Source organism: Stigmatopora argus, chromosome 23 (assembly GCF_051989625.1).
Source record: "Stigmatopora argus isolate UIUO_Sarg chromosome 23, RoL_Sarg_1.0, whole genome shotgun sequence".
NCBI classification, from domain to species: domain Eukaryota; kingdom Metazoa; phylum Chordata; class Actinopteri; order Syngnathiformes; family Syngnathidae; genus Stigmatopora; species Stigmatopora argus.
The window spans coordinates 6,417,428-6,430,052 of record NC_135409.1 but is presented as its reverse complement, the minus strand read 5'-3'; the positions used below and the strand labels follow the sequence as shown (position 1 = coordinate 6,430,052).

The 12,625-nt window shown below is 45.8% G+C and overlaps 2 protein-coding genes across 4 annotated transcripts; both read left to right on the top strand.

The window, feature by feature from the left end:
- The first annotated feature begins 4,471 nt into the window (after positions 1–4,471).
- On the top strand, positions 4,472–8,840 carry LOC144069146 (fibroblast growth factor 6-like). Of its 3 annotated transcripts, XR_013298393.1 has the most exons (4): positions 4,475–5,188; positions 5,263–5,366; positions 5,976–6,205; positions 8,693–8,840. XR_013298393.1 is itself a non-coding variant. In XM_077594286.1 (3 exons), exons 1-3 carry the CDS (start codon positions 4,912–4,914, stop codon positions 6,150–6,152), a joined length of 555 nt encoding a protein of 184 aa, XP_077450412.1. In that variant the 5' UTR covers positions 4,472–4,911; the 3' UTR covers positions 6,153–8,562. The 3 variants fall into 3 exon arrangements, 2 of the variants coding, with proteins under 2 accessions (XP_077450412.1, XP_077450411.1); XM_077594286.1 differs by lacking the exon at positions 8,693–8,840 and having other exon boundaries at positions 4,472–5,188; positions 5,979–8,562; XM_077594285.1 differs by lacking the exon at positions 8,693–8,840 and having other exon boundaries at positions 4,477–5,188; positions 5,976–8,562.
- A 238-nt stretch (positions 8,841–9,078) lies between these two features.
- LOC144069145 (fibroblast growth factor 23-like) lies at positions 9,079–11,139 on the top strand. The gene is made up of 3 exons (XM_077594284.1): positions 9,079–9,328; positions 9,417–9,520; positions 9,840–11,139. Exons 1-3 carry the CDS (start codon positions 9,088–9,090, stop codon positions 10,221–10,223), a joined length of 729 nt encoding a protein of 242 aa, XP_077450410.1. The 5' UTR covers positions 9,079–9,087; the 3' UTR covers positions 10,224–11,139.
- The last annotated feature ends 1,486 nt before the right edge of the window (positions 11,140–12,625 follow it).

Genomic DNA, 12,625 nt, shown 5'->3' with positions numbered 1-12,625 from the left:
TAAATAAATTGTCAACATAATACGTAATAGTCAACATAATACGTAATAGTCAACATAACTAGTCAACATACATAACTAGTCAACATGAATAAATAGTCAACATAACTAGTCAACATGAATAAATAGTCAACATAATAAGTAGTCGACATAAATAAGTAGTCAACATAAGAAGTCAACATAAATAAATAGTCAACGTGAGTAGTCAACATAGGTAGTCAACATAAATAAATAGTCAACATAATACGGAGTCAACATAAATAAATTGTGAACATAAGTAGTCAACATAAATAAATAGTCAACATAAGTAGTCAACATAAATAAATAGTCAACATAATAAGTAGTCAACATGAATAACTAGTCAACATAAGAAGTAGGCATAAATAAATAGTCAACATAACTAGTCAACATAAATAGTCAACATAAGTAGTCAACATAAATAAGTAGTCAACATAAGTAGTCAACATAAATAAGTAGTCAACATAAATAAGTAGTCAACATAAGTAGTCAACATAAATAAATAGTCAACATAAGTAGTCAACATAAATAAATAGTCAACATAAGTAGTCAACATAAATAAATAGTCAACATAAGTAGTCAACATAAATAAATAGTCAACATAATAAGTGATAAACATAATAAGTAGTCAACATAAATAAATAGTCAACATAATAAGTGGTGAACATGATAAGTAGTCAACATAATAAGTAGTCAACATAAATAAGTAGTCAACATAAGAAGTCAACATGAATAAATAGTGAACATAATAAGTAGTCAACAAAACTAACACGTCGAAGTAATAAGTAGTCAACATAAATAAGACGTCAACCTAATAAGTAGTCAACATGAATAAATAGTCAACATAATTAGTCAACATAAGAAGTAGTCAACATAATAAGTAGTCAACATAATAAGTAGTCAACATAATAAGTAGTTAGCATCATAAGTAGTAAAGTTAAATAATTAGTCAAATGAGATTATAGTCAACATGAATAAGTGGTCATATAAATAAGTAGTCAGGTAGAAAAAAAAGCCATTCATTGTTTTCAAGTCCATCAATGTTCTATTTGGGACAAAAAAAAGTGTTTGGAATGGAATAAAATGCACTGTTTGTTTCCATAAATGCCATTGACACCTGTTGCGAGCAAAATCTTACTCGGATGTGGTCCACGTCATGCCAACGCCATCATTATGGTGTGAGCGTGCTCCTTTCAGGGTGCTACTTTGCCAGCGCCTCTGCCCTCATGCGGTTGTTTACATTTGGATTGCGCCTTACCTCGTTGTGCCAAATGTATTTTTGCGTGGAATATCCGGCGTGACCTTCCGCCGTCACGTGGGTCGGCGGGGCAGACCGCCGCTCGCGTCTGGCGAGTGGCTAGACTCATCAGTGGGCGGCTTCCGGAGGTTGTTTTCCCACATCTTAACTACATGCTTTGCCCGCGAGACTAATTGCTAGGGACGTGGTAGAACGTGGAGGCTGCAGACGGAATAAATTTAGGATGCTAATTGCTTCCATGCAAACCACGGGATATCGATTAGCGGGAGACCTTCTTCTTGCTCGTCAATAAGTCAATGCTTACATTTTCTGTCCAAGTTTGCAGTTCGGTCGATCAGCGGAGACCGCATTTCTCCAGTGCTGCATTGCGGTCACCAACCATCAGGTGGCCGTTAGGGTGTCCTGACACTTTTGGGGGGCCGGGGGGGGAGGGGGAGGGGCTCCATATTTAACTTGACCCCCAGAATGCTTTCTCTAGGTTGAGTTTCCTTCAGGCTGCAATGGTATCAACTTGTCAGCGATTCTTCAAGCTCATTTGTTTGTTGCTGTCCTAAACGGGCCCGCTGCCAAAATTGTTTGAACTCTGGTTTGGATTTCAGCCGGCAGCGACAAAAATAAACGGGCTCGATCTTCGTCGCGCCAGCCGAGTGACGAACGCCCCTCTCTTTCTCGGCCTTGATCGCCCGCCGTCACCAGCGTTTTATCTGGCGGGGGTGCCAACGCGCAGGGCGGCGGGCAAATGTGCCAGCGAGATTACTCGCATTCTCTCGCTCGACGCGCTGCCCCCCGGTGTCGGGTTCCCCAACGGAAGGGGGTTGGAATCGGACGAGGGTTTGGCAGCTGACACCCTCTACGATGGCTCCGCATCTTCCCACAGTCGTAAAACAAATTGTCACGTTTTGCTTCTGGGCGCCAGGTGGGCCGATTTTACACCGAGTAACAGTTCAGCTAGTGTTGCGTCGATATTTATTTTTGGCCCGTGATATCGAAATCGTCGCTATTGTGGCTTGGATAATCATTAGCTGTCATTGACCATGCTTGATATTGATGCGTAGACCGTGTTGTTTTACCTTGTTTTGTCGCCGGTCTTTTGGTCGCCGGTCTTTTGGTCGCCGGTCTTTTGGTCGCCGGTCTTTTGGTCGCCGGTCTTTTGGTCGCCGGTCTTTTGGTCGCCGGTCTTTTGGTCGCCGGTCTTTTGGTCGCCGGTCTTTTGGTCGCCGGTCTTTTGGTCGCCGGTCTTTTGGTCGCCGGTCTTTTGGTCGCCGGTCTTTTGGTCGCCGGTCTTTTGGTCGCCCATTGTCGCAGTCCGGGCGACCAAAAGACCGGCGACGAATCGACCGCACACGGATGTATGCAGTGTCACGCAGGGCGATCCGACAATGACTAACCACTTTTGTGGTGCTTAAATACACACATCAGGAAGTAATCAAGGATCACTTGCAGCTGCTCTAACCTAACGGCAAGCCAGGTGGGACAAACGGGCCGCTCCTGACACAAAAAAATTATAATAAAGTATAGCTCTGGATATTATTATTCCTCCATTTCTGTGTTCAGGCGGATGTGACATAACTAGGATCCATCTTGTGACAGAAAACTACTTTGATGTGAGTTGTGGAACTTCATTTGAACAATGATTTTCCCATAGCTATTTATAAAAGTAGAATGTATCATTTTTTGACCTGCTTTTTGTGAGATCACGGAAGAAAGAAACAACCATTTTCCACCAATCAATGACTTTGCCAATGTGTAGCAAGCAAGTATGGCAGTGTCAGCTTTAGATTTGAAGAGCGCTGTTTTAAAATTAGGTTTGTCATTGACAGCAATTGACGACCAACGCCCAGTCTATCGCCGACAGTGGCAACGAAACCTAGGCCCACCGCCGACTGAAAAGACGAGCTCGCTATGAAACCAGGTCATTCACACTTATGCTGCGTTCAGGGACGGTAAAGTGCAGCGTCACGAGGAGTCACGTCCAGTCACGTCCACCTTGCTGAGTCAGCCGCTTCCGATTTGGCACGCGGCACCCTCCGCAAGATCTGCTCTACGTTCCCTTGCGGAGGGAGGGATCACCGGCGAGAAAACACCCCCATCCACAAGCCCCCAACTTGATTTATTCATAAGAGAAGAGTCCTGCAGTTTCTTTTTTTTCTCAAGCTGCTGAATTAAACATAAAATGACTCAGCAGGAATAGTCAGCTTGAAATCTCATTGTGTCCTAAATGATTATTAGGTTACACTAAAAACATTGTGCTAATTGCCGCTTTTTTATAATTGTCAAGTGTCGTGATGTCATCCCCGAAATGCCAGCTGTCGCTCGCTAAATCCTGATTTAATCGCCCGTTCTTAGTTTCCTGACACTTTGCTAATTCCGCCGATTGGCCGCACTAAAAGGATGCTATAATTGCAAACGAGACAGCTGAGCCTGCTGACCAGTCAATCAAATTCTGTCTGTTTTTCTGACTCAGTGAATCTGAGGCGGCATCAATGTCCCCTTGATTAAAAGTGCCCACTCAGCGCCATTCGATTCGGGGTTGGTTTGTCGATAGGTCGTCTTCTCTATTGCCCGATCGGGCCTTTGGTGGCCTTGAAATGCAAAATGGAGGCAGTGGAATGAGATTTTAGGATCATTAGCACTGAGGCATTTATGGCTTCGTCATTATTGGGACGGTACCTGCCGGGAAACCCCCCCCCCCCACTGCACCTGCGGTCCGATCAGCGTGCGCCAGGAAGTCTTACCACAAGCTTCCGGTCTATATAAGGCGCTCGAGCAGGCACATGCGAGCCCTCGGATAATGTATCCGTCCTTCCATTCCTTGCCACGATTGCTCAACACCAATGAATGCTAACCCCCCACCCCACCAAACCTCATAACGGTCTCCCGTGTCACTTCAATCCCTCTCACCGAGGGGGGCTGGTCAAAATAAAAGGCATCCCATCGATGGCGAAAGGCGACAAATGCATTTTAAACGAGTTGTGGAAAAATTGGATTTGCTGTAATATGATTTTTTTGGACAGAAGATGAAGAAACTCTGAATTTGGTTGGTCTACACGTGTTGCGCCACCATTTGATGATTTTCCGCAAGCCCAGTTTCAATGGATTAGATGTCGATCACAGTTAATGGCATTGAAAGGTAATCAATCGTTCACGGTCGACCGACCGACGACATAAGACGCGCTTCTACGGTCCCAGGAGTTTTATTTTGAAGGATATGAAGGGAAACGCTGCCTCTGGTAACTGACACTTGTTTGGCTGGGATGTAAAGGTGCAGCACCCCCCACCCAACCCCGCGGTGCCCACCACAAGCGCCTCTGCCGAGCCTCCGTCCTGTCCTATCGCTTCTCCTCCCGTCGTGACTCATTGCTAGGGGTGGAGTGGGGGGTCTGCGGCGGTGATGTCACGCCGCTGACGGAAGAGCGCGTCAGGGCCAAGCCAGCCAAGGTGAGCCCTCCCGCGCCACTGGCCGGCCGGCCGGCGGTCGGACGGGCGTTGGTGACGACCGAGGGGCTTTCGAAGATGCTGAACGTCGCCACTCCAAGCTCGGATCCCGGGCCAGGGCGCCTCGAGCCTTCGCCGCAATGTCCCAGGACGAGGTGCGATTCTAGGGCAGGTGTACGCGCGCCCCCGCTCGCCTCTGCGGCATGACGCTACCGGCCGCGCTGCTACTCTGGACTTGCGCCTGGGGGGTACTCGCCCCCTTGGCCCCCAGCGGCGGGGACTTGGAGCGACGATGGGAGACCCTCTTCTCGCGCTCCTACTTGGGCCTCGCCGGCCGGGGGGCGCAGCCCAGCTGGCAGAGCGACTACCTGCGAGGCGTCAGGCGGGTGCGCCGCCTCTACTGCAACGTGGGCATCGGCTTCCACCTGCAGGTGCTCCCGGACGGCGGCGTCGCGGGAGCGCACCTCGAGGACCCGCACAGTGAGTCCAATCATCCTCGGCGACCGATCCACGCGTCATCGAGACGAGCGCAAAGAGATGGGGCTCTCCTGCAGGTCTGATCGAGATCTCCAGCGTGGAGCGAGGAGTGGTCAGCTTGTTCGGCGTCAAGAGCCAGATGTTTGTCGCCATGAACCGCAAGGGGAGGCTCTACGGGACGGTAAATGTGCTCGCATCACATTCACTCAAGCACACTGCACAACTTCATTCAAATCATTAGCCGCCATTGACTGCGCTAGACGTCCAATGCACGTGGAAAGAGGGTTGAACCAGTCTTCCTAGTTTGGTGAATTGAACGCTTCCATTTGTCAATGGCAGGTGTACGCTCACTATATAGTTCAAGACGATTTTAGATTGTTATTAGGATGGAAACCCCAGAGTGTCTATTTTTAAGCTTTTGGTTTGAATCATTCTTAAATGAACATATGGGATTTAAAAAAAAACAGGGTATTCGTTTAGAATTTATGTTATGTGGATGCTAGATCTTAAGTTTCTTTTAATGACAATCGTAAACTGCCCTATAAATTCAATCGTTAGTGTCAATTAAGGTGATACACGTTCAATCCACTTCAACTGGGAGGGGCCTAGACCTAGTAGACCTAGACATTCATTTGGGCGTTCTTCACCGCAGCGAAATGAGTCAGGTGAGCTACCCTTTCCCAATTCTAAAAAAAGACCCAAAGCCAGCATCTCTTTCTCCAAAATGACACATTTCCAGCATGCTCGATTGTGTTTGGGTCAAGGCCGCTGAGACCACGTTTCTTTCTAGAAGCTCTTCAGTGACGAATGCAAGTTCAGGGAGACGCTGCTGGCCAACAACTACAACGCCTACGAGTCTTTTGTTTACAAGGGCTTCTACGTGGCTCTGGGGCGTCGCGGGCGGGCGCGGCGAGGCGACAGGGCCACCACCGCCGCCCCCGCCACGCACTTCCTCCCGCGGCTGTGAGCCGTAATGACGCCACGTGGACTTTTGCACATGTGGACTTGAGTTCCTTCCAGGTAACGCGGCAATGAACTACGCCCATTGATTTCTTATGTATATTTGGAGAACTATCGTTGTATATTTACAACATTCTGTGCTGCTTATCTCACTCGGTGCTTGCTCAGGTGCGCTATATGGACACGCCTATTAACTCACTCGCTGCCATTGACGGTGATAGGCATCAAATTCTGTCCCTGGCTAGTACTATAGCATCCAAAAAGTCAAAGTGGCACCTTGAGATCAAAATGTTGACATACGAACTGTCGCTCAGACAAATGATAGTATGTATTGCTGCTTTCGTTCAATGACACAAATAGTTGCACAATACATTATACACAGGCAATATTTACACTGTCTTCATGTTAAATAGTCAATCAAGTTGTCATGTTCTCATTTCTGCCATCGGTGGCAGCCAATAAGTACAAAAAAAAATTGAAAATAACAATCGTATGTCCATATAACGCAGCAAGTTGGACATTTGGAATGCATGAATGAGAGTATTTGTGTGTGCGCGTGGCTGATTTGAAATGCACTACTTTGCTGTACTGTTTCAAAAGGTGCCTTGGCGCTGGCATGTAAGAGACACCCGACCGAGGCAGAAAATAGGAATGACGAGCCTCAAGGAAGGAGGGGGTCGCGGGGTCGGAAGGGGAACGAGGGCGAGGGCGTCTCTGGTTCTTTGCGCCCAAATTAGATCAATCAACCCCTGGATTCCTGAATTTATGTTGAACAAATACAGGGGGGATGAGTACATCAAATTACGACTAATCAAACAAATCTATAGACAATTCCATTGCAATCAAAAAGTGGAACATGCAAAAAATAGGAGAAAATGTATTTAAAAAAATGTCAAATCTGGATTGTTTTAAGAATAGAAAAAAAGGTGACGGCTCGGTGGAGGAGTGGTTAGAGTGCTGGCCGCCCAATACTGCGATCGAGCGTTCGATCCCAAGTGGGTTGCGAACTTTCTCTGTGGAGTTTGCATGTGCTTGTGTGGGTTTTCTCCGGGCACTCCAGTTTCTTCCCGCATACTAAAAACATGCGTGGTTGTTTGCCTCATTGTGCCCTGCGATTGGCTGGCTACCAATTTTGGGGTGCCCCGCGAGCCTTGTGAGGATAAGCAGTACAGAAAATGAATGAATGGTCATTTATTCATCTTATAAGCCATTTATCTTTGCAGGGGTGCTGGAGTATATCCCAGCCAACGGTAGGAAGGGGACACCCTTAATTAGTGGCCAGCCAATCGCAGGGCACAATGATATGAACAATCATTCGCTGATAGCTATGGGCAATTTAGAGTGTCCAATCACTGTAGCAAGCATGTTTTTGGGATGTCTGGGGAAAATCCACACAAGCACCTGCAAAAATTGCATCGGCATAACCACTTTTCCGCCATTTTATTTTATTAGCAAGAATGAGATTCGATTGGATAAGAACTTTATTTTATCGCGTATTTGGGAAATTCCTTTGGTTACAGTAGCAAGCACAGACACAGAAGACATTGTAGACCTAGGAATTAGTATTTATATTTTAGCTAGGATTAGATTTTACTCCTTGGTAGCGGCATGTACTCACTCCAATGCTTTGTGCATATTTGTTAAATGTAAATTCAGGCATCATATCAAATCTGTGCTGAGATATAACAGTGTTTTGTAGTGTGGCACCTCTGAAGTCAACTTCATCCAGTTGACTTCCCCACTTTATCGGACACTAATAATTTAGAGGTTCCACAGTACACAAGTTTAGCTGCTGATCTTAAGCGCACAAGAAAGCTGCTGCATGTTTTGAAAAATACACACAAATGTAAATATAGGGCGAAGTTTAAAAAAAAAGGAATTGAGGGGCTTTTCTATAATTGACGTGAGCATGTTTTTGGTCTTTTTTTTTCATAGTGTGCGCGAGCGTGTACTGCAGTAGCTGCCTTTCTCCATTTTCAATGCAGTTTGCAAAAAGCATGGAGTAGAGGACAATGCGGCAAAATGGGGGGTGCGGGGGTGGGGTTTGTCATAAGAATTGACAAATTGTAATTCATAAAGCCACATAGTCAATGACACTGAAAATGTTAAATGTTCTAGCCACCCTTATTGACTATTGTCATTTAGAGAAACATCCCATAAGTAATTTTACATCATCAATCTTGCAGGTTAGTAAGCCCAAAATGTTCCCTCTGGAAATGAGCCAATATTTGACGCTACTGTTTGAATGAGCGCCTTCACTTGCTGCCTTAGTTTGACTGTCGCTAAAAAAACATGCTAACAAACTAAAAAAGAGGATAGAAAGACGTCTCCAAAGCAAGTTTAAAGTCTTTATTTTTGTACGTCATCCACTATATTCCTCCTAAAATATCTCAATAAAAGAAATTTCAAGTACCCGAGTTACGTTACGTTCTCATTCCAAAATGATCAATTGGGCTGGAACAGTTATCAAGAGTATCTTTGAAGGTTTATTTGCATTGTCAAAAGTTGTCTTAACTGTGTCTCTTTAGTGCACATTTTTGGGTCTAGGTCTGGAGCCCTCTACCGGCTAAATGGTTCCAGAGTCGGGCAGGTGCGTATGTTTGGGGAAAAGGGCAACTTGTTGAAATGTTTGGGCAATTTAGGCATTTCCTCACGGAGGTGGGCACGGCCGTCTCCCAAAATAAAGAGCATGAACAACAACAAGTGGGTCAAAAACACGCCCGGGTGGAAGTGTCCCTTCCGCCGCTGCAAAGCCGCACATCTGCGTTGGTGGACGGATGCGAGCGAGCAGGAGTGGCCGGCCGCCTGTGTGGAAGTGTCCCTTCCGCCGCTGCAAAGCCGCACTTCTGCGTTGGTGGACGGATGCGAGCCTGCCGCGGGGGTCCTTAAATAGCATCCCAAGTCGGCAGACCTCCTCGTAGACGACAGCACTGTTGTCCCGGATGGAGGAGGCCACAGAACCGCGCCGTGCGTCCCGGACGCGGACGCTGGCGCTTCTTCTCGCCGTCTTGCAGGGCGTCCCCGCCGGCTACGCGGTGCCCAACCTGTCGCCCCTGGCCAGCTCCAACTGGGGCAGCCCGCGGAGGTACGTGCACCTGCAGACTTCCACGGAGCTCAGCAACTTTTACCTGGAGATCAAGCTGGACGGAACCGTGCGGAGAAGCGCCAGCCGGAATCCGAACAGTACGCATGCGGCGGTGATGATGATGCTGAGGAAGAGGAGGAGGAGGATGGTCATGATGTTGATGATGATGTCCTTGCGCTTTTGCAGGCGTCGTCCTGCTCAAGGCGGACAGCAGGGAGCGTGTCGCCATCCTGGGCGTCAAAAGCAGCCGCTACCTGTGTTTGGATCTCAACGGAACCCCTTTCACTTCGGTGAGTTCCAAAGATTCTTGAAGACACTTTTGTTATGAGAATACCAAGTGATTGCTATTTAAACAAGTACCACTAGTGGACTGAATTATCTGAATGATTTGAACTTGGAGGGTGGCAGCGAATTTAATCCTATATGTTAGCTAACCCATTCGATTGGACGTCCTTCACCATCAATGACAAGCAAATTTGAAAAAGTGGTTATCAGGAACAAATGTGGTGTGAAAAACAAACAATATAGCAGAATTAGGATAGGGCCTGCAAATATGTTCACAGGCTACCAAACCAACGATGAAGTTGTTTGTCATTGTGTCGCACGTAGGCCGTTTGTTTGCGCGACGACTGCGTGTTCGAGCACCGGCTCCTGGAGAACAACTGTGACATCTTCTACTCTGTCCGCACCGGCATCCTGCTCAACCTGGAGGGCTCCAGCCAGGTTTTCTCGGCCGGCCGCAACCTGCCGCCCACCGCGCTCTTCCTACCCAGGAGCAGCACGGTTCCGTTGGAGCGCCTCCTGCTTCACCGGGAAAGGCGCAACCGGCCTCCGCCGCCGCTTCGGGAGGGATCCGACTCCCGAGCCGTACCCGAGGATGACGCCGAGGCCGGGGACGAGGGCGCCAACGCGTCGTGGGAGTCGCTCCCCCAGCCGCCGGCTCACGATCCGTGGCGTGTGCTTTCCTCCGACTTTTCAAGTCCTGTGGGCTGAATCGCATGGAACGTCATTTATAAATAACAAATGCGCTATTTCAATGTTAAATGTAAATCCTAAATCGAAATATTCGGTACTCGGACGTTTGGTCGCCGGATGTTTGGTCGCCGGACGTTTGGTCGCCCGGACGTTTGGTCGCCCGGACGTTTGGTCGCCCGGACGTTTGGTCGCCCATACCATATTGTTATAAATGTGCAAAAAAAAGTGACTCAAATTTCCACACCATTTTTGAAAGACTGTGTGGCGCTAAATATGAGAAAATGTTGCCGTCTTTTTAACCTAGCATAGCTTTACAAATGGCGCCCATCGCTATTTGTCTCATTATTTTTCAACCAAATTATGGTTTGCTATAGTTTGGCAAATGTATTAGTGCTTTTTTCAATGAGCTCCTATGTGATATTTTTGGACAATTGCTCCACTATATTAGCCTAATTTTGGCTATGTACGATAAATTGGAAGTATGTCCTGTTTTCTGTGGTTTGTGTTGGATTTCAAAATACATGCTAACAAGACGGAACAAATCCGTAGCACGGACGTCACGCCAAAAAATGCAACTCGCACTTTCTGTATTCAAAGTCTACTGTTTATCAATACCATTTTTTTTTTAAAAAAAACGATAAAAATAAAGTGCAAGTAAAGTAAAAAGTACATTGCAGTATTTGAACTGTCATTTTATCAGTGGTGGGCCGTCAGGGCCTTCAAGGCCTTCTCTGCTGGCCTAAGAAATATCTGAATCATATTTTATATTTTGTCCATCAATACTTATTAAATAATTCCAAATTGTCTGTTAGCTTCCTTTCATTGCTTTCCCCCCTGGTTGCACTGCTTCCAGATGTGTGTTTTCATATTGAAGCATTTAACCAATCACATTTCAGCCATTATTTGTTGCCAGGGTCAGAAATCTGCCTCAAGGCCTTCACAATCAGTTCTGCGGGCTCTGCTGTATTAAACAAGCGTCGATAAGACTGTTGCTTTAACCAATCAGATTTCGAGTTGGCAACACCACAATGCCTTGTCGCAGGCATAGGGACACGTCATTGCCTTGTCGCAGGCGTAGGGATACGTCATCGCTTTCACCAAATATGATTGGCTAGTCATAGAGTGGATTAGCCAGAGCTACCAAACTGTATCTGGAGCGAGCTGCACAAGCAAATATATTGTTGTGTTGATTTAAAGCCATTCTTAAGACAGACTTTTCAAGGAAAAAAAAAGCTGGACATCATTAAGAAAGGTCGGACACCTCCAAAGCAAGCAAGCCTGTCGCAACCGGGACGGAACATTTTCAGCACTAAATCGAACAAAAACGTATGCCAGAAATACGAAAGGACAGGCTCGACTTTCAGCATTAACTTCGATGGCTATAGAAAAGAAGAAAGAAAGAAAGGAGAATGGATATTGTGTACAGTTAAAAAGGATTTTTGGTGAGTAAAATGTCTATATTCCTAAATAATATTTGCATTGTACGAGGTTATTATTGATGATTTTTTATGTGTCGCAGCTGTAGATGCAGTAGAGGTTTTATAGCCATAAAATAGTTTTGGAGGGTTGGATTGATTCCGATAACTGAAGGCCCCACCAGAAAATGCACGGACCGCCACTGCATTTTATAACAATTATAGTTCAAGGCAAAGGTGAACGTTCAGGGTAATAAAAAAAAAATGCCAAACATAAATAATTGACACTGTGAGAAACCTGTTTTAAAGCCAGGTGTGTTAAACTGGTTTTGATGTGACGGAATCCAATTGCAACGTGGCTTTGACTGTACGAAAAAATGGGAAGCAATCAAATGTTACTTGCTCTTTAAATGTCATTAAAAAAACATTCAATTGAATTCAATTTGGATTGAATTAAGGTGTTAAAAAATGATGTTTTCGTTTATAGACTGAAGGTATTCATGCTTTTTGAACCATTTCCCTGGACTTTTTACTGGTATTATTATTCAAAGTCATTTCCATTCCCTATCTAAGACCTATCTTCCAATTGTTAGGCATACTGACAATCTGTATCAATGTCAATATGATTAAATATGTATGCGAAGGCCTGCAAGGCATGTATGTCTTCCTCCACGACCCAAAATATAAAATTTATGCTGTCCTCTGACTTTCTTATCGTGTTTTGTGGGTCAGGGTAGTATTTCATGAGGGTATCTTCACACAAAAACTACTGACATTCTAATCTTCAAAGGCTGCCTGAGATTTTTGACATCAGCGTTTTCAACTTATGGACTGTTTTGCATGACATTTGCTACTTTTTCATTGCTATTCTATCTCAAAGGTATTTGTTTCTAAATAAAAGGGATGTTTGTTTCAGGAAATGAAGTCATCGCGACAATCTCAAAATCAAACCAGGTGGAGTGAAGCACGTTTCCTGGGTTTTACTTCTTGTCAGTCAGGTTATTC

Excerpts from the sequence above, each read along its gene's own strand:
- LOC144069146 (XM_077594285.1), top strand. The coding sequence starts at position 4,912 with ATGACGCTACCGGCCGCGCTGCTACTCTGGACTTGCGCCTGGGGGGTA. Across the intron at positions 5,189-5,262 it reads GCACCTCGAGGACCCGCACA|GTCTGATCGAGATCTCCAGC; the intron begins GTGAGTCCAATC and ends GCTCTCCTGCAG. Across the intron at positions 5,367-5,975 it reads AGGGGAGGCTCTACGGGACG|AAGCTCTTCAGTGACGAATG; the intron begins GTAAATGTGCTC and ends GTTTCTTTCTAG.
- LOC144069145 (XM_077594284.1), top strand. The coding sequence starts at position 9,088 with ATGGAGGAGGCCACAGAACCGCGCCGTGCGTCCCGGACGCGGACGCTG. Across the intron at positions 9,329-9,416 it reads CGCCAGCCGGAATCCGAACA|GCGTCGTCCTGCTCAAGGCG; the intron begins GTACGCATGCGG and ends GCGCTTTTGCAG. Across the intron at positions 9,521-9,839 it reads ACGGAACCCCTTTCACTTCG|GCCGTTTGTTTGCGCGACGA; the intron begins GTGAGTTCCAAA and ends TGTCGCACGTAG.